Genomic DNA, 24162 nt, shown 5'->3' with positions numbered 1-24162 from the left:
TTATGTAGAATGTTCTTGTTTCTTGCCAGATGTCTTTATTACCACTTGTGTTTTTTTGGTGGTAATCATTAAATTAGATTTTTTTAAAGTATCTTTTTATTATTTTTCATTTTAATTTTTTGAGACCTGCTATTCTGACCAACATATCAAATACTGCAAAAAACAGTTCATTTTAATAGATCCTTTTTTTTTTTTTCATTGATGGGGAAGGGGATTAGGATAAATGAACTGTAGGTATCACTTTTTAGAAGACCAGAAATATATGTATGATTCTTTAATAAATTATACTTCTATTTTTTTTAAGTATGTATATTAGAGTGAGAGCATCTTTATAATTACATAATTCTTGTCCACTGGATATTGTTGGTTTGTTGTTTCAAAGTCTCACTGCCTTGCCATTCTATTGAATTTTAATCTAGAATTCCTTAATATATTGTAATTTATACTTTGTTTATATTTTCAATATAGGGAAGATTTTGCAAAAGCATTTGACAGTATTCCACATGGGAGGTGGTTGTACAAAATAGGCATGTAACATGGATAAGAGGAGTAGCTGACTTAGATATATCAAAAATTGTATAGAGGTGACCAGTGGGGAAACTCGGGTTTCTTTATTTCAGCTTTCATTCTTTCACTTGTATATTAATAATATCAGGGATGGTTTAGAGGTTAGTGGCCCATTACAGCTCAGAATACATACAGTGAAATGATATACACAAATCTAACAGATAAGCTTAGGTGTTGATGGTTATTCATGACTTATTTTTTACGGTATTAACAACACCACACACACTTTTTCCACAAAGATGTTTTATTAACGCTTATATTTCGCTTATAAAAACACTTACACACAGAGCCAGAGCCATTTGTTCTAACGATACAGCTCTGACTACAGAACTCCAATATCTGCGCCATACATTCTTAGCCAATGGCCACAATCCCTACAAAATAGATAAAATACTACATAGGCCCATTACTCTGCCCTCCCCTAATACACAAAAATACAACATGACCATTTCTATTCCCTATATCAGAGGTACATCGGAAAAGATAGCCAAAGTTTTGTTGAAACATGATCTTCGCACCACTTTCAAACCTCGTGTCAAGCTGGCAACTCTGATCCGCTCGCCTAAGGATAAACTTCACCCTTTAGAATACCCGGGAGTGTATGAAGTTCCTTGTGACTGTGACTTGGCCTATTATGGGCAAACAGGAAGATCAGTGAACATCTGCCTGGAAGAACATGAAAGATACATTTGCTACTTTGGACACTCCTTCACACAGGATTAGATGGAGGAAAACGAATGTGCTATTTAGGAGTCGTTATAGATCTGAAAGGTTATTTTTTGAGTCAGCGATAGTTTTGAAGAATTCTCCCAACCTTAACAAATATGGTTGCATTAATTTGCCAAAAATTTGGGAGACGGTTATCCTTAGAAAAACTCCTGCATAGCTTTTTTTTTTTTTCCCATTAGAGGGCACCAAAATAGGACTTTAGATCTTTTGTCTTTTGCAATTATATTGTTTCACTAACTCACTGTAGCTTGTACAAGTGTATAATAGATTTAGTTTAATCCTTTATCCCAGTGAGAGCAAACAAAGTTTGCGCCTGAAAATATCTTCAGGACTAAATATAGTGTTGTACTATCTTATCCAGTAAGTAGTGCAACACCAAGGCAACTCGTGGCAAAGGTGGAGCAAGCTACCAGGCACTTCTAACCCAGTATCTCCCATAATGCAAAACACATTTCCTATGTGGATATGTATACTGTTATGCATTAAAGGGATTGGCCATCTACCCAGACTAGTTTCGACCTTTATTGAGGTCTCTTCAGTGGGAGCCAGGCCCAGAGCTGGAGATACCAGGCAGAAGCAGTAGCAAGTCATCTGTGCCTATGGGAGTTGCCAAAAGGTTTATCACCTTTTTTAAATAAATTTTCAACTTGTACAAGTGTGTTGTGCTCTGATGATACTGAGTTGAAAATTGGCAAAATATAAGCGTTTACAAAACATCTTTGCGGAAAAAGTATGTGGTTTTGTTAATACCGTAAAAAATAAGTCATGGATATACACAAATGTTCTTCACTGCATACAATAGCTACACAAAAAAGTTGAAAAGAGGAAGCACAGCATTGCAAATGCATGATCAGTGTAATAAAAACAGAAGGTTGATAATGACTATGAATAGTCTTCCTTTATCAGTTCACTTGAATGTAAATAAAATGAAAAAGCTGACTAACAATGACACGTGGTATACATAATACACTTATACATGTTAACATAGCAAGAATTAATATTTGCTATTCTGAAATACATTTAATGCAAATTGCATACTATGTATTACAGGCATACCCTGGTCATATGATACTTTAGGTTACAGACCACTGTCATATAGTGAATTTCATCATATAGCGCAGTCGATCTCAACCTTTTTCCACTTATGTACCCTTTTTAAACCTATTTCTATAAATTGTATCCCTTGTTTTTAAAATAGCGGTGATTCAAACTTAACATTTATTGTTCCATAACTAACGTTTTGCATTTTGTTTACTTTACTTGTTTTTCCGCCATTACTGATTATTTTTCGTGTACTCCTGAATGGCCCAGCACATATCCCCACGGGTACACGTACCATTTGTTGGGAACCGATGATATAGTGAATCATTATCTTTCTTCCACTTGTGGATGCATACAGTGGATGACTTATTAATCACTCATATATGTCCTTAAATGAAGTAAATAAAGCATTAATTGACATTGGATATGCAAACAAAAAAAATTAGAAGAATTTTTGCCAATGTAAAAGTTATTCTGAATAGCTTGGCTTAAGGTATGGCCAAACATCAACTTGTTTGGCCATCACTCTACACTATCAAAAGATTTTTAATTTTGGCAATAAAACTGTCAGGTTTACAGATAACTGTAGTATTAACTAGCATAGCACTTTTCAGTGCGCTAGTTAATGTGTAGTGAAATAATAATTGTACTGTTTTTAATAACTATAACTCCAGTAAGTCAATATACCATTGTTACTAAATTTAATAATTTTCATCTTAATATCTAATGCAGTGGTTCTCAAAGGGTGCACCCTGTGGTATTCCAGAGAAATATGTGTCCAGATATAAAAATAAATATAGTTACTCTATTATACCTTTTCATTATGGATATACCGCTCCCTGTCGGACCCCTTGGTTTATCTCTCTTGTATATGATAGCTCGTGATTTAATCCTATTTGTATTTGATTATTTTCATATATACTTGTGATAGCTTTTAGGATATTATTTGGTATTTGTCTTTCTTTTAGTATGTTAAATAATATGTTTCTTTTAACTTTGTCAAATGCTTTTTCAAAGTCAATAAATGCAATATATGTTTCTAAATTATATTCTCTTCTTTTCTCTATTATTAATTTTAGGCAAAAGGCTAGGTCTATACATGATCGTCCTTTTCTAAATCCATTCTGTACCTCTAGAATAAAGTTTTCGGAATATTTCATTAGTTTGTTATTTAAGATTCTGCTATATAATTTGTAACAGGAATTTAGTATACTGATACCTCTATAGTTTTTAGGGTCATCTCTATTACCTTTCTTAAAGATAGGAATCACAATTGCTTTTTTCCATTCTATTGGGGGGGGGATACCAGTTGAGTAAATTTTATTTAAAAATAATAAGATTTTTCTTTGAATCTTGTTCCTGCATATTTATATAGTTCTGAACCTAGCTTATCTTCTCCAGGTGATTTTCCGTTTCTTGTTTCTTTCAGGCTGATTTTTAATTCTTTTTCAGTTTTTTCCTTTTCATTTTCGTTAATTGTTTGCCAGTTGTCTTTTTTAAAATATTTGTCTGTCCACAGTTCTGTGTAGTAATTTAGAAATTCTTCTAATTTCAATTCAGTGTTTAATTTTATGTTTTCTTTGGTATCTGCATTTAGGTGTTTCAAAATCTTATATACATTGGGTCTTATATGGCAGTTAACATGGAAGTAATGTGTAGGCATTTGTACAGATGGAGCCCCTTCCATGGTAGGCTGTGTTAAGGGCCTTACATCTTTTCTAAAAAAAACAAAATGAGAATGTTATTGTAACTCACTGCTTTCTTCATAGGGAGGCCTTGATGGCAAAAACATTGGGAGAAAAATTAAGAGAAGTTTTAGATCAAGTTGTTCAGATGGTAAACTTTATTAAAACAAGACCTGTCAAATCGCATTTATTCGAAAAGCTTTGTATCGATATGGATTCACAACACAGACGGCTGCTTTTACACACTGAGGTGGCTGACAAGGGGGAAAGTACTTAAGAGAAAAATTAAGAGAAGTTTTAGATCAAGTTGTTCAGATGGTAAACTTTATTAAAACAAGACCTGTCAAATAGCATTTATTCGAAAAGCTTTGTATCGATTGGATTTACAACACAGACAGCTGCTTTTACACACTGAGGTGGCTGACAAGGGGGAAAGTACTTACCCGTGTACATGAGCTACGACAAGAACTTCTTGCGTTTTTTGAAGAGATGAAACAATTACATTTTTGTAACCTCCTTCAGTGCGAATTTTGGATTGCCAGGTTACAGTATTTGGCCGATATATTTCAGCAGCTCAATATTTTGAATACTAGCATGCAAGGGAGAGAGGAAAATATTCTCACATCCACTGACAAAATGAAAGTGTTTCAGAGAAAACTACAGATTTGGAAAAGAAAAGCTGTTGAAGGTAATTTGGAAAGTTTCCATTGGTAAGTAACACTTGCATAAATGAAACACTTCCAATAATAGTTGAACATTTAACAAGTTTAGAAGAAAAATTGAGTTCTTATTTTCCATCACTTAACATTGAACAATACGATTGGATTAGAAACCCATTTATGGAAACTTCAAGTGATTTTGGTTTAACATTAACAGAAGAAGAACTGGCAGCCATATCCATTGATCGTGGATTGATGATTAAACATAAGGAATTGTCTCTTGAAGCCTTTTGGATTTCTATAAAAGAAGAATATGTGTCAATATCTAAAAAAACTTTGAACATTTTACTACAATTTTCAACATCATATTTATGTGAATTAGGATTTTCTACCCTTACCACAATTAAGTGTAAAAAGAGAGGAACTCTTCAATGTATTGACGAGGAAATAAGAGTTTGCCTTTCAAATATATGCCCAAACATTGAAGCAATCGCTAGGACACATCAGGCTCATATTTCTCATAAACACAAGAATGAATAAACTTAAGGTATGTTTCATTTTATTTTTTTTTATCGCATTATTTTTTTTCTGTAATGTTTGACTTAATTATTATAACATATTTCTCAGAAATTTGTATATAGTGCACCTACGATTATTTGTAGGATTTTAAATGTGCCCCGACTTCAAAAAGTTTGAGAACCACTGATCTAATATAATGTGTTTATGCATCTTCTATTCACTGGAAGCAACATCATCCTTACTTTGTATTTTATCTGCCATTATTAGCAACAGTAAAACAAAATAATAGTTATAAATAGTTTATAATTCACAGCAAAACATTAAAACATAAAGAATGTAGTGTGCAACAATTTTGTAAACAAACAGTTCATGAAGCTGCACATTGGTTGATCCATGGAAGCATCATGTCTAAAACGCTCTTATGAACAAACGCAAATTCATATAAATGGACATTAAATTAATAGATACTAAAAAATTATATACTTGGTTTAATCCATTATCCAAGTGTGAGCAAACAAATAAATGTACATTGGTGATAATTGAAAAGCATTATGTGAGCAGCCATTGTTTATTTATTTTTGTTTATCAACATAATCTAACAAATGTTATTTTATGTAATCTGTGGCTTCCTAATTATATTAGGTCATGGTATCTGGCTAAATGATTGATAGTTTAATATTTGTATTGTACTCAAAACTGGTGTGCTCTCATATCATTAGCATTATCAGTTGCAGAGATAACTGGTTTTGAGTATAAGCTGAATGCAGTTACCAATGGGTTGGTCAGATTTCGTGCAGTTTGTTGTGTATGTATGTATTAACATAATTGGATCCTGATGAAATTGGTTATGCTATCAAGGACACTAGATGATCTAATAAAGCATGATCCTTGTGGTAAAATACTATGAAACATTTGTTTATTGTGTATTACATTAATATATGTTAAACATATTCTTTTTTTTTTTTTATTCAGAAGTAAAATTTTTTTTTTCAATTTTCAGATGTGAGGTACTTGCAGACTGGTCTTAAATCTGTAAGTTTAACTTCATTTTGTTTTTTCCCTTTTTTGTTTCTTGTTAAAGTTGCTTAAAATAATTATTAAAATTTATTTATTCACATTTTATCACTATAGCGTGTACAAGAAAAGATAACAAAGCACTCATCAACTTTGAACAGAGATGCGCAATATTTAAAGACAGTAAGTAATAATTATTTCTGTTATCATTTCCATTGTAGTTAGTAAATAATAATAAGATAGTAAAGGTTGAAGGAAAATAAGTAAAAAAAAACTAAATCCAAATAGAGATAGTTGTATTAAAGATCCAACCTTATTTCAAAGCCAAATATATGTAGAAAGTTTTGAAATTTTGACCCCGAGCTTATGCACTTTCGTTATCTGCATTTTTGTATATATGTAGTTTCATTTCAGTACCTAAGGATTATTTCTGTTTCCTGTCCAAGGTCATGGAAACTTCAAGATGCATATGAAACTGCATGTGCCTTGTTTCGTACTTCCATCTGCTGTGGCTCAGTATGCATTTTGTGTCCCTGTTGTCTTGTTGCCCTATGTAGTATTATCTTTATCTGTAAATAACTTTACAGTTAATAATCAGTGAGCATTGAAGTTCTTCTGGCTATGGAAAAGCACATTGGTAAGGAATCTGAGTCCTGTGGAGGTTTAGCTTGAGAAAATTCTCACAACCAAGGTCGTGTCTCAAGCTTTTAAGGTGATAGATGGCGCCATGGCCATCTTCAAAGAGCATGACTCAGACCACAATGAGGAGTTTTAAAGTGAAAAGGGAGATTGAAAGTATCCTTAAATGGTATAAGAATGTCTACGATAAGAAGTCAAACTGCAAGGATTTCCATTGATTGAGATTCTTGAAAATGCAGTCTTCAGCATGCCAGCTAAAGATGTGATTAAGATGTGGTTACAATGTTTTAATCTTGAAAATAAAGAATTACTTTGGTATTTGTTTCATACATACTGAATATTTTATTTACTACTCCATTTACTACATATTATGCCTTAATATGTATGAATAATTGGCACATTTTTGATTAATGATGAAAGATCAGAATTCCACTTGTTTGGGAAGGCAACCTCTATTATCCTCCTCTATCATGTATAATCCTCCCATTTTATGCATTTTTGATATATGTAGCAATCTCGAGAATGCAATCCCTCTGTATAATGAGCGTTACCTGTACAATCCTTGGCATTGCAGTTGCCTTAGCTTGCACATGAATATATGGTCAGTGATAAAACATGAATATATGGTCAGTGTTCATATATTCATGTTTTTTATTAGTGCTTTTGATAAAGGTTTCACTGGCATGATAGCTGTTTTACACTGTTTCTGTTCAGAGACCAGGCAGAAAATTTAAGAACCAAAAACCCTTATTAGGGTTTTTGGCTCTTAAATTTTTCATGAGTGAAAAGAAAGATCCATATGACTTAATTTCGATGATGTGAAATAAATAAAAATAGGGGATATTAACGATCCATCCTTATTTCAAAGTTAAATATATATAGAAACTTTGAACGTTTTGAAATTTTGACCAGAGAGCTTATCAGAACACAATTCTCATAAGCTGTCTGGTTTGAAGAGAACCAACCAGGTTGAAACAGATGCCAGGCACTGAAACTTTTATCTAAAACTCTAATAAAGGTGAATGTATTGACACCTGGACAGCACTTGTGTCTGCTAAATAGTACAAGCTAAAGACTCCAATGCTGAGGATTGTTCTGGTCAAATCAACTCTCATCAGCTCTTGTCAAATTTTAAAAACAAGTTTTTTCAAAGGCTTTGAAATAAAAGTGGATCTTTAATATTCTTTATTTCTGTTTATTTTACATTGCCGAAATGAAACTGTATGATGCTTTGATAATTTGTAAATCTAAAATTCCAAATAAAAAAATAATAATAAAGTAAATCTAAAATTTAAAAATTGAATGCTGGAAAATCATTTTTCTCAGTGATTTAAATAGTGTATTGTAATTATAAGAAAAAGCATAGTTACATGTACACACAAAAGACAATGAAACTATTACCTTTGTGTGTGTATGTGTGTGTACATATGCACAAAAGGATAGGAGAGGAGGAGTTGCTCCTCTGAGAAGCAAAAAGAGGAGGAGCTGCTAATGATATTGGATGACTTGAATCCAGTTAGTATGTCTGCTTCCAAATGAAAAACTGTTACTAGTATTACAGTTATATCTGAGACCTTTGACTAATACGAAGGTTGTTTGAAAAGTTTGGTAAAAAAAATAAGTTAAACACAGTTTTTTTGAAAAAATCGCTTTTATTTCTCAACATAGTCTCCATCGAGGTCTACACATTTGGTCCAGTGAATTTCCAATTTTTTTATCCCATCTAAAAAGTAGGATTTGTCAAATTGTGCAAAATAGTCATTGACAGCCTTGATGACATCCTCGTTCAAAGAAATTTTTTCCCACCAAGCAAAATTTTTAAGTCTGGGAACAAGAAGAAGTCACATTGGGCCAAGTCCGGAGAATATGGTGGATGTGGAACCAATTCGAACCTCAATTCGTGCAATTTTGCCATTGCGACACTGATGTGTGGGACAGTGCATTGTCTTGATGAAAGAGCACTTTTTTGTGCACCAATCTTTGCCGTTTTTTCTTCAGTTCTTCTTTTAAATGGTCTAACAATGACGCATAATAGGCTCCTGTTATTGTCTTATCCTTTTCCAAATAGTCAATCATGATAATTTCTTGGGAATCCCAAAAAACAGTGGCCATCACCTTCCCAGCTGACAAAATGGTCTTTACTTTTTTCAGTGCTCTTTCACTGGGAGTTGTCCACTGTTTTGACTGCTGCTTGGACACGTGTGTAGTGGTGGTGGATCCAAGTTTTGTCTACAGTCCTGAATTGATGCAAAAAATCCTGCAAATTGTGATTAAACATTGCCAAACACTGCGTTGAAATGTCTTTTTGCATGCGTTTTTGATCGACAGTCAACAATTGTGGTACTCATCGCGCACACAGCTTTTTCATGTGTAATTTTTTGTACAGGATATTATACACCCGTTCAGTTGAGATGCCTACAATCTCAGCAATCTCACAGAATTTCATTCAGTGGTCTTCCATAACAATACTATGGATTATGTCAATCATTTCCTTCGTAGTGACCAGTTGTGCGTCTGGAGCGCGCTTCATCTTCGATGGACTTACGACCACGTTTAAACTCATTTATCCGAATATAAATAGTCTTTAATGCTGGTGCAGAGTCCCCCATAAACTGCATCTAACTCAGCTTGATCTGTGCATCTGTCCACTTCTTCAAATAAAAGTGTTTTATCACTGAATCCAATGTTTCTCTCCATTTTTATGAAAAATGCAAACACGGTCATTTTAAATGTTTGCCAAACGAGAACTATACGTTGCACTTAGCTAAAATTTTGCCAGGGGTCATGAAAAAGATGATACATGCCGACACTGGTATGAATGAACGAATTGTGTCACCATCTATTGGAAATTTACCAAACTTTTCAAACAACCCTCGTACTAGTAACAGGTTTTCATGTGGCAGAGAGTTTGAAGCCATCTTGTGTGATGTAGAGTTTAACAACATCAAATACACAGTGGAGTGTTGTTATAAACTTAGCGGATCAGTTTCTAGTGGTGAAGAAATGCATCACCAAATAAAACTGACAGGTGCGAAGTGAGTAATCATAATGGGGAACTTTTATTCTCGAGCATTGATTGGGTAGCTGTAAAATCTCATGAGAAGAATAAAACTGAATTTATTGAGCTGTTGCGAGACAACCTCCTCAAGCAGTATGCAATAGAAGGAACTTGAGGTCAAAGAGTGTTAGATCTGATTATAGTGTCAGAGGGTGGGAGGGGATGTTTCAATAGAGTTCTAAGAAAAATAGGATAGGAATGAAATGGACATGTAATCTTATTAAGCAAGAGATTTGTAAGAAAAAGATGATGTGGAAGTAATACTATGGGCATATAGATGATGTCAGTTGTAATAATTATAAGGAACAGAAGTGGTACCTCTATTGTACAGAAAGCTAAATCTGAGTATGAAAAGAAACTGGCTCTGCAAGCTAAAGACATTCCAAACAAATTCTATTGTTATGTTGCAAGTAAAAGAAAGAAAGAATAACTAATGAATGCAGGTGATGTGTGTGTGTGTGTGTGACAGATACAGAAGAGATTGTTCAACTAATAAGTGCCTACTTGGTTTAAAGCTATCAACCTAGTGTATGCAACATTGCACTCACTGCTACCTCTTCACTGGATGAAGAAACTCAACTACATAAGGAGGAGGTACTAGATCTAATGAATGCAGGTGATGTGTGTGTGACAGATACAGAAGAGATTGTTCAACTAATAAGTGCCTACTTGGTTTAAAGCTATCAACCTAGTGTATGCAACATTGCACTCACTGCTACCTCTTCACTGGATGAAGAAACTCAACTACATAAGGAGGCGGTACTAGATCTGTTTCACAAACCAAATAATAATTTAGCAATGGGGACTGATGAGATATCAGCACATATGCTAAAAGTGTGTTCAGCTGAACTGGCTATTCATTTGACTAGGCTATCACTATTTATAGAGTTGTGGTGGTGGTGAAGATTTTGGAAAAGTTAGTTATGGCTTGCATACAGAAATGGGTTAACAGAGATTTTCTACTTTGCAATGAACAGCATCGATTTACTAAGGGAAGGTCATGTTTGAGCAACTTGCTCACATTCTATAATAATGTTATTGTTAAGTTAGATAAAGGGAATGGATTTTGGTAAGGTTTTTGATATAATACAGCATGGAAGACTTGCATAAATTGGAAAATATGGGATTGGATAAAATATTCACATGGATAAGTCGGTGGCTGATTGACAAATATCAAGTGGTATATGGGGATGTGAGCTGCAAGATTTAAGGTAACCAGTGGTATACCACAAGGATCATTCCTTGGTCCATTGTTATTCAATCTGTATATTAATGACATTGGAAAGATTTGACAGACAACATACAGCTATTGGCAGATGATGTGAAGATTTGCAGGATAATTCATTGTTAATGAATGTAAAGTTATGTACTTCGATGTGATTAGATATCTAATATCACATCATATTGGCAAGATTATGCTAGAAGAAACTGATCATGCTAGGGAACTTGAAGCTTTAGTAGATAGGAAGTTGAAGTTCAGGGGCCATATAGCAACTTGGAGGATAATTGCAATGTTGAAATGAACCTTGACATGTTAAGATAACAAAGTCATTTTGCCTCTTTACAAGGCCTTGATAACACCTCATTTGGACTGTTGCAAGCAGGTCTGGTTTGCTGGTTTTCATGATGATTATGATGCAGTTTAGAGATTGCAGAGGAAAGTGTTAAAAATGATATCAGGATTATGGAATGCTGATTATGAAACAGATTGAGAATTTGTAGACTGCAGACAGTAGCAAACAGGAGAAAGAGGGATGATATGATTGAGACTTACACACTTCTGAAAGGATAGTACGGGATACTAATAGGTGGAATTTTTCATTTTATGCAGGTGAAGAAAGGATGAGAGGACATCCTTGGAAGTTGAGAATGAATGCCATCATGGTGGTGGGGGTGGAAGCTAGATTTTTCTCTAAGAGTGGTGCGTGATTGAAATGAATTACCACTGGCTTTCATCCAATGGCAACATCCAGTTGTATGACAGTTGGTACAGTTAGTAGGTGGTCTTCCTCGATGAGACCTTGACTACCTGGAGGTCTCTCTTAATAATAATAATTACTGACAGCCATGTATGCTGAAGATAAGAATGCAGAAACTGAATTGAAGAGAAAAAAGCAGTTTAATGTTTGCTGCTGCTCTCATTGCAAATCAGCAGTATACTCTCATGTCACTCTTTTGATGTACTTCCATTTCCACAAAACATTTGTAGGCATTGTATATTAAACAGGCAGTATGTTTCTCTCAGTTCTACACACAGTTATTTTATAAGTGGTACTCTAAAAGAGTATTAAACACTAGTTTTTGGCATTGGTTTTCAAGTTTATTGTGGGAATTATTCTGTTTCAGTATTACCCATGCCACTGAAAGAAAACTATAACTGTGTCCCTTATATCATAAAAAAGCATGAAATTAGCAATGAAAAATAATTAGCTAAAAGGATTTGGAAAGACATGCACAGTTATCTTACAATACAAAGTATTTAATAAAAATTAATGCATCTATAGATATGTGTTAGTTTTTCTAATGGGTACCACATGATCTATAGATGTATTACTGTGTTGATATTTTCATAGTTGTTTTGCACATGGTAGATGTTTAACTGGAGACAGTTAGTACATTTCTGTCATTCGTTGCAAGCAAATGTTTTACAAAATGGAATTTTTAGTCTAGCGACAGTGTGAGTATCGTATCATAAAAGCTATTTCTTTGCTTTGGGAATGATAGAGAAATCCAAATAAATAAAGAATAAACATGTAGTAGTGCTTGGCATGCGAGACAGTCCCACATAAAATGAGATAAAGTTTTTATTTTATAATACGGTATGGCGCCAAAAAAAAGAAAAAAAAAAGTACTGAACTTCAACACCCCTTCAGTACATGTGCTATAAGATTAAGATATACTGTTAGACCGCATGCACATTAATAGAAGAGCACATGTAGAGTCTCCGCCATTACATTTAGCTGTAGCAATGATGTTGACATTGGAAGAAAATATGTTTATTGTTGAACATTATTTTCGTTCATACAAAATTGGTAGAGGGAATGGTCCAAGCTTAGTCGTTTCCATAAGTGTTCCACAAACAGTAGTGCTATCATTGCCTTAATTGAGAGGTTCTGATGTACTGGGAGTGTTCTGCCACAATGCAAAGGGCACTCAGAGAGACCATGAACTCTTAACACAAAGGAAAATCATGAGCATGTGCTGGAGCAAGTGTTGCAGTCTCCAAAACACAGTCAACGTTGAACGGTGGTAAAACTTTGGATACTGAGGCAGTCACTACGGAGAATCCTTAAGGAGCTTGGTGCTTTTTCGTATGTTATTCAAGTGGGTCAGTATTTAACAGCAACGGATTACGTTGCACATCGGGAATACTGTGCACATGTGCTGGCTAATGTCTATGAAGATCTATCCTTCCTCCATGTCTAGTTTTCGGATGAAGTGCATTTTCCATCTGAGTGGTCATGTAAACCTACTGATTTTGTGGTTTCTCAAGACCAGAATTTGTCCAAGAGAAACCTCTTCAGCAAGATCACCACTTGGTATGCAATTTCTGGCCATGGCATCATTGGGCCCTATTTCATTGAAAGAGCGGGGGGGGGACTGTGACCTTGAATAGCAAATGCTACGTTGAGAACATGTTGGTTCCATTCACCCAGGATTTGCATAGGAGAACAGAGCAACCTGTCATACTCACATGCTCCTAGAGCGTATTTATCAGAATACTTTTCCTGGAGGCTCATTTTGAGGTTCACAAAATTCCCATACCCTTCACATTCTCCTGATCTCACATCACTTGATGCCTTCATTTGGTGTGTGTCGAAGGAATGGGTATTCCACCATGATCTGCCTTCAAACCTTGATGAACTAAGGAATAAAATCACACAATATGTCCCAACCCTTGTTCTCAAAGATGATGGAGAACCTTCGCATGTGCTATGAAACCTTTTTGAAAGACATGGTGCCCATTTTGAGCATATTATCTACTGTTGTTAATGCTTTATTTGACCAAGATTTCACCAATAGTTGTGGATGTACATATCATCATGTGTAAACATATATTTCTTTGTTAATAAACCTTTATTCCATAACATATATTGTTGTCGTTATTCAGTACTGTTTTTTGTGCCATACTGTATGTGCTGAGAATATTGAACACACTCATAAGCATTGAGCAGCTTTATGCATCGAGTACTAAAATTTGGTGTCTGCAATCCATATGAGCACTTGAACTTTTCACCATGAAAACCATATTTATGATATTGCTTTTCTTTGTAGATATAAACAGAATTAATTTATAATTGCTGAAACTCAGGCTGTGCCTTGTTGCCTTTGTCTATCTATCCTGCTATTTATGGGTGCATTTTGACTGTGAAGACTTGTATAATCCAAGCAAGTAGTTTGGAAGTTGATATATTCAGAGTAATGGTGATGAGAAATGGTTAGCTGGTAGGAGAAGGATTGTACTTGTCACAAAACATAGGAAACTGTAATACTCAGTCTCTCTTGTTCAGCTCAGCCAATATGAATAAATTTTTATCCCTTTTGTTTAGTAACAAATGTTGTTTGTTTGTATATATATGTGTGTGTGTGTGTATTTTTATGTATATACTCCTCAGGAGATTGCATAGAATATTTTTGTAAAAACAGATTTTTTTTTTTTTTTTTGGAATTAAATTCTTTTATAAATGACAAATTCATTCATTTATTTTTGGTTAGCAGAATGGAAAAAAGTCTCATTTTGCTAACTTCAAAAGTTTTCAGGTCATTCAAGTTATTAGAACATTCAAAAATAATTTTGGTCTATTTGACTCAAATTTGTCTCTTCTGATTTGTCCCATCTCTTCACACAAAAAATTGATGCAGAATTTCAGCTTCCCAGCTCTACAAGAAGTGAATAAACATTTTGATCATCACTCACCAAGCATTATGAGTACAAGTAGATAGGAAATTCCATTTCATTTGAATTCCATTTGAATTATACAGTATATATATGTTCCTCCCTCCTCTGCAGTACTTTGTCATATGGGAAGAACAAATTGAAAAATTTCTGAAACAAGCATTTATGAGGAGGTCACTTGTCCTGTGAGCTTTTTTTTGAATTTGTGTTCATATGAAATGCATACTGGCAGTTTATAAAAATCTGCTTTGTCAGACTATTCCTTACCAGTTGATGTTATATATGTGGGTGGGAGTGGAGAGACATTATATTGTTGCTTCACTTTCTCTGCAATCCTATTAGTACAGTATTAATAAATTACTCCCTCTGTTCCAAGTGGTTTAACTCTTGAATTCAAATATAAAAAGAAAACACCTGAAAGTGAATTCCAAATCTTGCACTGGGATACATATCTGTGTGTATTACATCTACATCTTAACATCCAACTTAGCCCAATAACTCATTAAACTTATTAAGAGATTGCATCAGATCCCAACTTCAGATAACATAAAAAACACTTTAGCCACATCTTCCCTTCAGTTACATAATGTAACAGTTATCCTATATGGACAGCACCTCATGTTTCCTACAGAACTTTCCTTCCTTCTTGAATTCACTCAAGAGAAAGACATACAGAAAGTGCTGTCTATATGACAGCAACATAAGCCAAGCTCTTCTGGCATCTCAAATCATGGAACACCAAAGAACACATATCTTATCTTAATCTAAAACAATTCAGTAACTTGATTCACTTTTTGTATGTAAGTAGCAGCAAAACTCCACAGAATAAATTACCAAAAACCTTATGAACACTTGTCACTTCAGAACAACTTTGCCTTCTACATGAAAGCTTCTGAAGAAATAACTAAAACCATATCAATAATTTCAATAACTTTTAAGACTGAGAATCCTAAACAAAACAAACTTTACTGGACCCATTTCTATATGAACTGGAAAGCAATGAAGTGTCTTTCAGTTTCACCTGAATAAATCCTATATGGATTAATAACTATAAGAACTTATCTCTTTATAAAAGGGTATCCTCTCTCAGTCTTCCATTTCTAATGTTCTACTAATTTCTCTTCAGTTTTCATATATTGAAGATGCAGAAATTCCACAGTTTTTCCTCCTGTTGTGTTCCTTTCCTATTCCTGAACAGCTGAAAGCTTAGCAACATCTGATAACATTTTTTTCACTTCCATACATGCTCAGAAATACAGCTGAGCAATTTCTGCTCCAGTCCATTATTGTGTGCCACTGTTACTGCTTTCAGTGCTTGCTTGAAATGATGATAAAGTGATTTTTATAGTGTAGGAAAGTTTATTAATTATAATTTCACAATGAAACTGGCAGAATTTATAACAGTTCTTCATTTCACAATTTTTTTATGCACTGAGGTAAGTTTATTTAATCATTTCCAGTAATATGGCAGTGACTTTTGCTTCTTGTAAGTAACAACAAACAGCACCAGTATTCAACTTTTGACAGCTCATGAAAAATTATAATTGACCTCAAATAATCAGTTTTAATAAATTAATTTCACATATAAGCAAGACCTTCAGTAGCCAGACACAAAAATAATATCCCAAAATGTCTTGTGTACAACACACAAAAAAAGAAACGTTAGCTGCTTTTATGAAACGGCTTATTACTAATCTTAACTTTAATTTATTTTGATATTTTTAATTTGTGGGGGTATCTGAATTTCAATACAGATATCTGGCAATTCACTGTAGGTTGTCTGTGGCAAGTTGTAGGTATCACTGTTGAAATAACTCACCTTGTCAGCATTGTACTGGACACAATCAGTGACCGGAAACATACATTTTACATTCACAAAGGGAATATCATGTACTTTTTTTTGTATATTATTAATAGGACATTTATTGCAGAGATTGTATAGTTATTGACCAACTCAGTTTCTAAGAAGTTAATACATATCATAACAAGGAACATTACATATACACATCACGTACTTATTACATAGCTGAACAGATTGCAAGTTTGCTAAAACTTCTGAGACAGAACACACATATAGACATAGAGTGATTCACATCCCTGTCATAAGGCATTCACTGCTCTCATACAGAGGTGATATGGCTTTCTTTCTGCCAAGCAGCCAGAAAAGAGATGAGTTCAGAAACCTTGCTTTTCAAGATATAATTGTAAATGAGTGACTCTTGTCTGTGACAGTTATCTAAATTTGATGAGTGGTATTAGATTTTCATACTGAAATTCTTTCAAAATTGGAATATACAAGTTTAATACTATATTTTGTTAATGAAAATTGTCTCCTTTTTTGTTATTTCAAAATAAATAATTATTAACAATGGAATAACTTACATGAAACATTTTATTTAGCTTAAAATTTCACATAAAATTTTAATTTCATAGAGGTCAGGCCAGTAGAATAACCGTTGATCAAATCATTGTCTCTTCAGCATACTATGTGAAATGTAAATTTAGCTTGTCTCTGTGTGTGTGTGTGTATATATATATATACTCCAGATGATGGATGACCTTAATATGAAGGTTGAAATGTTGGAAATTAAAATAATTATTTATAACAGGTTGTAGAGTCCATAATTTGCATAAAATGAAACGTATTCTAAGAGTGGCTAGATTTGGGATTTATACAGAGCATATAACTGGTTAGAAGAGAAGTACCATCTTGAGTTGAATGGATGCCAAGTTTTATGGAAGCTAATTAATGTTCTAAAATGCTGGAATCATTTAAGAGCATTAATTTGATGCATGTGAAATAGACATGGATTATTATTTGATATATCATGAGCTATTTTTGCATTTTTTTTATTTCCCATTTATTATATATTTAAATTATATTATTAAGAACTTTTTAACTGATTTTTAATATTTTTACCACATATACGTCTTGTTATATTTCTTTTTTTATTTATTTTATTTTTCCAGAGTGAAATAAGTCGTTTACCTTCATATTTAACAGTACAGTTTGTTCGTTTTTATTACAAAGAACGAGAATCAATCAATGCTAAAATATTAAAGGTATGTTTATTATATTTCTTCACATTTTAGAAGCATGGCATTTTGCAAAGCAGAATAAAACCAGTGAAATAATTTTACCTGTACTGCATATTATTATTATTTAAGTATTTATTTTTTAATGTTGGGCAACCGAATAAACTCGGAGTTTTACAATCTCATCCAGAGCAGGCTTTTATGATAGCTTTGCCTTTTGATGGTGTCATTGGCTTAGCTTGCACTACTTAAAAGACATGGGTGCTGCCCTGGTCTCTTAATAGAATCAACCATTTCAAAAGCTCTGTTAGGCCAGTGAAACCTTAAAAAATGCATTAATAAAACACTAATATATGGATGCTTGGGCAATGTACCCATGTCTCTTAAGTAGTGTAAGCTAAGGCAACTCAGGGATGCCAAGGATTGTATTCTCATAAAGTCTCAGGTCAACTTATGAAACTTTCATAGTTTCTACAAACATTTGGCTTTGAAACAATGTTGGATCTAGTATCACTTTGCCTATGTAGTTTTACATCGCTGAAATGAAGCCTTATGGCTCTTTCTTTTAGTAATTGAAAAATTACTAAAAGAAATTGAAATTGAAAAAATAAGAAAAATTAAAAAATCAATTTCAGTTTGGGGCTGAAATTGATTTTTATAGTTTTTGGAAGAAAATTGAGGTATGATAGTGAACCTGTTCAGCAGCCTTTTGTGCATTGAATATAGCTGTAGAAGAGTCACAAGGCAGATACCAGTGTTTGTGTATGTGAGAGAGAGAGAGAGGAATGATCAGTTAATTGGCTGTCCTCTTTTGGTTAACATTAAGCAATATTTGAGAGGCTTTGGATACACCATCCTATATATGTGAGCAGTATTTCATATTTCAGTAGATAGGGATTCATACATTGTTAGCAGTTGTAGAAAACAGAAAGGAGCTTTCTTGAACAGAAAATTACACAGAGTGTTTATTCGTGGCTGTTAGAAACTGTGCCAGGAAGGAGTGACTGAAAAACAGTCTGAAATTTCTCTTCTTGAAGAAAAATTTCATCAGTTTGGATATTTAGGTATTACTGGAAGTAAGGGGAAGTGATGTGCAATACCTTTCTTATAAAAAATTAGACAGGACTGACTTTTTGTAGCATTCAAGTTCACAAGGTTATCCTTGTCCCATTGAAGTACGGCAAGATCAGCATAATGAAAAGAGGAATGGAGTGTACTATCATCAGCAATGCTGTGGATGGGATTTTAAGTCAGTGAGAGTAGGTCATTTATATATAGGAGGAAGAGGGTAGTGAAAGTATAGAGCTTTAGGGTACTCCTGTATTGGTATGGACATCTGAGGAGGAGAAACCATCCAACGTGAATTGCAGGGAGTGGCCAGTGAGATAACTGGTTATCCAGTTGCACAGGGTGGAAGATAAACCATAGAATGATAGTTTGCTGAATAGGCCTTTGTGCCAAACTTGATCAAATGCTTTAGAAAAGTTGGAAATGACTACATGGTTATTGATCACTTCTTAGCTGGTGGATCTCTAGGTCTAGCAGAAGTTGACAGTTGATGTTGGTGTCCAAGTTATTAAGGATTCCTGTGATTTTTTTCTTGATTATTTTCTCCTTAGTTTTTAAGAGGACAGAATTGAGAGTAATAATTAGATGGTACTCCATCAGGCAATATATATATATCCTTTCATCCATCAAATTCATTCTGTACATCTTTAAACTGCACACCATTCCTTCTCTTCTCGATGACTCATGAGCAATCATGGCCCCCTCTTCTCAACTCTGTCATATCAATGCAGCAGATTTGATCTTTACTTCCTCACTCTTCCTTTTCACTTCCTTCAACAAGTCTTTCATATCTCTCATTGCATATTTCTTCCCTTTCAAATCATTTGTTCCTGCATAACAATAATCTATTTCACTTCTCGGTTCCTCAGAGTAACAGCTTTGCTAACATACTTGATCTTCACACCTGGGAAACATGCTTTTGTCACTTTCTCATTAAGTATACTTCTTATTGTCGAATTTTCATACAATTTTCTCCTTATTTATGACTAATCAATATTGTACAAGTTCATTGTACAATAAATTTCTCCTTATTTGCAGTTTCTTTCATTTTCATATTTTCCCCGTTCACTTTTTTTTCATTCTCTTGCCTTTTGTACCACATGACTTTTGTTTCTTCAGTCACCCTAGCTCCTGTTTTGTTCTGTGAAAGATGCCACGTAAGTGCATTATTTCACTTCTGACTGTCATTTCATTACTTTCAGCCACTTCTTTCATGCTCTTTCCACACACTAACCATAGAATGATAGTTTGCTGAATAGGCCTTTGTGCCAAACTTGATCAAATGCTTTAGAAAAGTTGGAAATGACTACATGGTTATTGATCACTTCTTAGCTGGTGGATCTCTAGGTCTAGCAGAAGTTGACAGCTGATGTTGGTGTCCAAGTTATTAAGGATTCCTGTGATATTTTTTTCTTGATGATTTTCTCCATAGTTTTTAAGAGGACAGAATTGAGAATAATAATTAGATGGTAGTTTGTTGGCTGATTTTTATATAAGACCTTTGTTTGGAATAGGCTGAATGTGGGCCTGTTTCCATGTTGTTGAGTAGATGCCAATTAAATAGTTAGAAGAGACAATTTTGGATGAGTGTTCATTTTAGAACACAAGCTTTTAACACAATAGGTGGGATACCATCAGGACTTGAATACCTTGTTTGTGTTCAGGTTATTAAGCATTTTTCTGATTTCTTTTAGCAGAAGACAAGGGTTGCATGGGATTGGGCAGTTTTTGATAAAGTTGGTTGATGTCAGTTGAATATTGCCTTAGTCATCTTTGCAGGAATTGAAAGAGAATGGTGATAGGTTTCTGATCATACCTACATGTCTGCTATCTCATATCATATTGACATGATCTTATTTTTGTTTATGTATTTTGATAGCTATCGATGCACTTTATTTGCTTTTTAACATTCTTATTTTTATTATTTATTTTATGCTTGATGAAGGTTGTTATCTTTGCAGATTAAATATAAAAAATAAAGTTTGCTATCTTTGCAATTTTTTTTTTTTCTTCTCTTCAAGGATTAAGCATTTCCTTATTCCAGCTTCACTTGTCTTTCCATCTTGCAGCTGGTTTCCCCTCCCCCCCCATCTATATTTATCCATTTCTCTTGGTAGCTGATATCTTTCCATCCTAAAATCATCTGTTTAGGAATGTAAAAAATAAATAAAAAATAGAGTTTTGTTTATTTTTTGTGATTTTTATGAATTTGTTTATGATGTTATACATATTTCCTTTTAATGTCAATATTTACTATCAGATGATGAATTTATATAATGACAAATACCAAAAATTAACAAGGTAATAAATTTTATGTTAACCAGTTAGAATGTTGTCTAGTTAAAAAATTGTAGATATTGGGTTAGATTTCATGTGTAATTTCTCATGTGATTGATTGTTCATTTTTCTTTTACAGTTTTTCTAGTAATGGTTTGGAAAGTTAAATTTCCAGTCATTATGTTCTTGTCTGTTGAAAGGCAATAAATGATATTTACAATCAGTCCCCCATTCCTGCTGGATATCCTCATCTTATTTTATTATTATTATTATTTTGCCAAAAATTGTTTCTTTGAATTGGCAGATAAGTTTGTTGTTCATAAAGAATAGATTTGATTCTAGTTGTTTATTCTTTTTCATTACATAGGCTGGTGTGTATATATATATATATATATATGTCTGCTATATATATATATATATATATATATATATATATATATAATTATTAACTGACTTAAACACCGAGGGGAAAAATACAAGAGATTTAATAAGGTTTCACTACTAGTTTCATCGGAAATGCCGACTTTGTCAGGTGAATAGAGTACCATGGAGAAAACATCTTAAAAATATATTGTACTTTAGACAAAACAGAGTTTAGAACAAGTAGTACTTGTGTTTGAAATTGAGTCCAAGCGTTAGTTCTGGCATGAAGCACTGTGCGTGTGAATGATATCATGAGTGCGCCAAAACTGGATTACAGCACTATGTGAATTGGGCAGACTGTAACTGAGATTACTGTTTAGATGGGCAGGGTCGAGAGCTATTTCTTTGGATTCCAAGATGTGTCTTTCTGATTCATCGGAGCATTTATGGATGTTTGAAGTTGAGTTCCAGTCTATTTGATGTTGTTATCCTTCAACATTGGTATTGGCTGAGAATAAAACGTGGCTAGATAGGGCACTAGCATGGACTCTTATAAGAAATGTCACTTTGGTGTTCTTCTAGGCAGAGAGATGGACTTTTCTGTCTTGCCATAATATGGTTTGCTGCAACTGCAAATGATTTTGTATATACCTGGGAACTTAAGAAGGTTGTGTTTTACTTTAGGTTGACTGAGGTAAGATCGGAGATTTGGAAAGGTGGAGAAATGTTTTAACATTAAATTTCTTCAGGATTTTCGCTAGTTTAGGAGAAAGAGAACTTATATACGGTAAGGCGACATAGGCTGTTGGGTTTGAGTTATCTTCATTACTATGTTGATTATGTACACTAATACGATTATAGATATTTTTAGGAGAGTAACCGTTATTTAAGAAAGTCCTTTTGAGTTAATGCTCCGATGAATTAGAAAGACGTATCTTGGAATCCAAAGAAATAGCTCTCGACCCTGCCCATCTAAACAGCAATCTCAGTTACAGCCTGCCCGATTCACCTGTAATCCAGTTTTGGTGCACTCATGATATCATTCACATGCACAGTGCTTCGTGCCAGAACTAACGCTTGAACTCAATTTCAAACATAACTACTAATTGTTCTAAACTCTGTTTTTGTCTGAAGTACAATATATTTTTAAGATGTTGTTTTCTCCATGATACTGTATTCACCTGACAAAGTCGGCATTTCCAATGAAACTAGTACTGAAACTTATTAAATCTCTCGTATTTTTTTCTCGGTGTTTAAGTCAATTAATAATTATAAATGTCATTTAACCGAGTTAATTACTCTGTGTGTGTGTGTATATATATATACTGTGTGTGTATCCTTGGATTATTTAATTTATATAATTTCTAATTATATTTTTAAGTAATAGTTGTTTGTGAACTGTTATAAAGGACAACTCTCAAATATTATTTTTGTTCATGTACAAAATAGTTCCATTCAGTAAGCATTAAGATTATTATTATGCTAACTTATTATTATTTGAACTATTACATTCGAACTTGTTTTACCATCTGCAATTTGTATGAGTCACTAAATCATTATCCATTTTTAAATATGCATTATGCAAAGAAGTTTTAGCTTAATTTTTTTAATTAAAAGATTTTGTTTAAACATTTATTATTTAAATTGTTATACCTTCTAAATTCCATTTAATTTTATCCCATTAGTATATTCAACTTTTACTTAAAACAGGAAATAAAAGTAGTTAGCAGGCACAGGTGATAACAAACTTTATTTTCTTTGTCATTAGATAGTGTAATGTCCTGGTATTACATTATTTAAAGACAATTTTCAAAAGTAGTTTTTTTTTTTAAGATTCTAGCTGTTTGATAGTTTCTTCTTGGGAAGTGGAAACAGAATACTTCGAGAAATACATGCATAATTTCATAAGTACATTTCAAAGCAAGATCTTGGTTAATTCCATTTAGGATAAAGCCTTATTCTAGAATAATTTAGCGCAGTGCATTACATTTAAGATTCTAAGAACCTTTTCCAAATATATACAGCTCTTACTTTCAACACAAAAAGCATAAAGTGAAATAAGAGTGGCAGAGGTATTACGCAACAGTCATTGAAATGTATATGATCTCAATTGTAAATGTTATTTTTGGTCATTCAGTAATGTATATTAGGCTGCCTGCCTTCATGACGGCTTTTCAAATGAAGGTGGGTTAGTCAGTCTCATACTGAGTGGAGGGTTTTTTCCTCCCAAAAATTTGTTTTTTTTTTATCTTCTAAAATGGGCAAACTGGCCAGTAGATCACACACAGTTACAAGACATTATACAGTGGCCTCATAACCTTAGTTGCTTCAGCTATAAATCCAAATAATAACATCAGCCTCAGTAGACAAATAGACTCATTTGGTAAAAGCCACTGCTTTTTATTGGTAAAAGCTTTGTGTTTGAATTCCATGTAAGACATGAATATTTTGTGAAAGTAAGTTGCTCTGAATGAACTTATATAGCATACTGAATTTTTAAAGGCTGTCTGATTTTTTTAAGATAGGTTTTGTGAAATTTTCCATATTAGTGATATTGAGGTATAACACTTTGTTGTAGTAATAAGATAGCTTCAGTCTTAGCTTTGGCCT

At 33.5% G+C, this 24162-nt stretch overlaps 1 protein-coding gene across 1 annotated transcript in view; it reads left to right on the top strand.

Moving 5' to 3' along the window:
- Positions 1-24162, top strand: part of Usp14 (ubiquitin specific protease 14) — a 231536-nt gene that overhangs the window by 146584 nt on the left and 60790 nt on the right. Inside the window, exons 10-12 of the mRNA XM_090410762.1 lie at positions 6201-6232; positions 6332-6397; positions 17779-17871. Of these exons, the coding sequence (XP_090266888.1) occupies positions 6201-6232; positions 6332-6397; positions 17779-17871 (191 nt within the window). The remainder of the gene's footprint in view (positions 1-6200; positions 6233-6331; positions 6398-17778; positions 17872-24162) is intronic.

Source organism: Typopeltis vanoorti, chromosome 20, assembly GCF_054136105.1.
Source record: "Typopeltis vanoorti isolate ZY-2024b chromosome 20, IOZ_Tvanoo_1.0, whole genome shotgun sequence".
Lineage (NCBI taxonomy): Eukaryota > Metazoa > Arthropoda > Arachnida > Uropygi > Thelyphonidae > Typopeltis > Typopeltis vanoorti.
The sequence above is the reverse complement of the archived record's forward strand: the minus strand, read 5'-3'. Positions and strand labels throughout refer to the sequence as shown.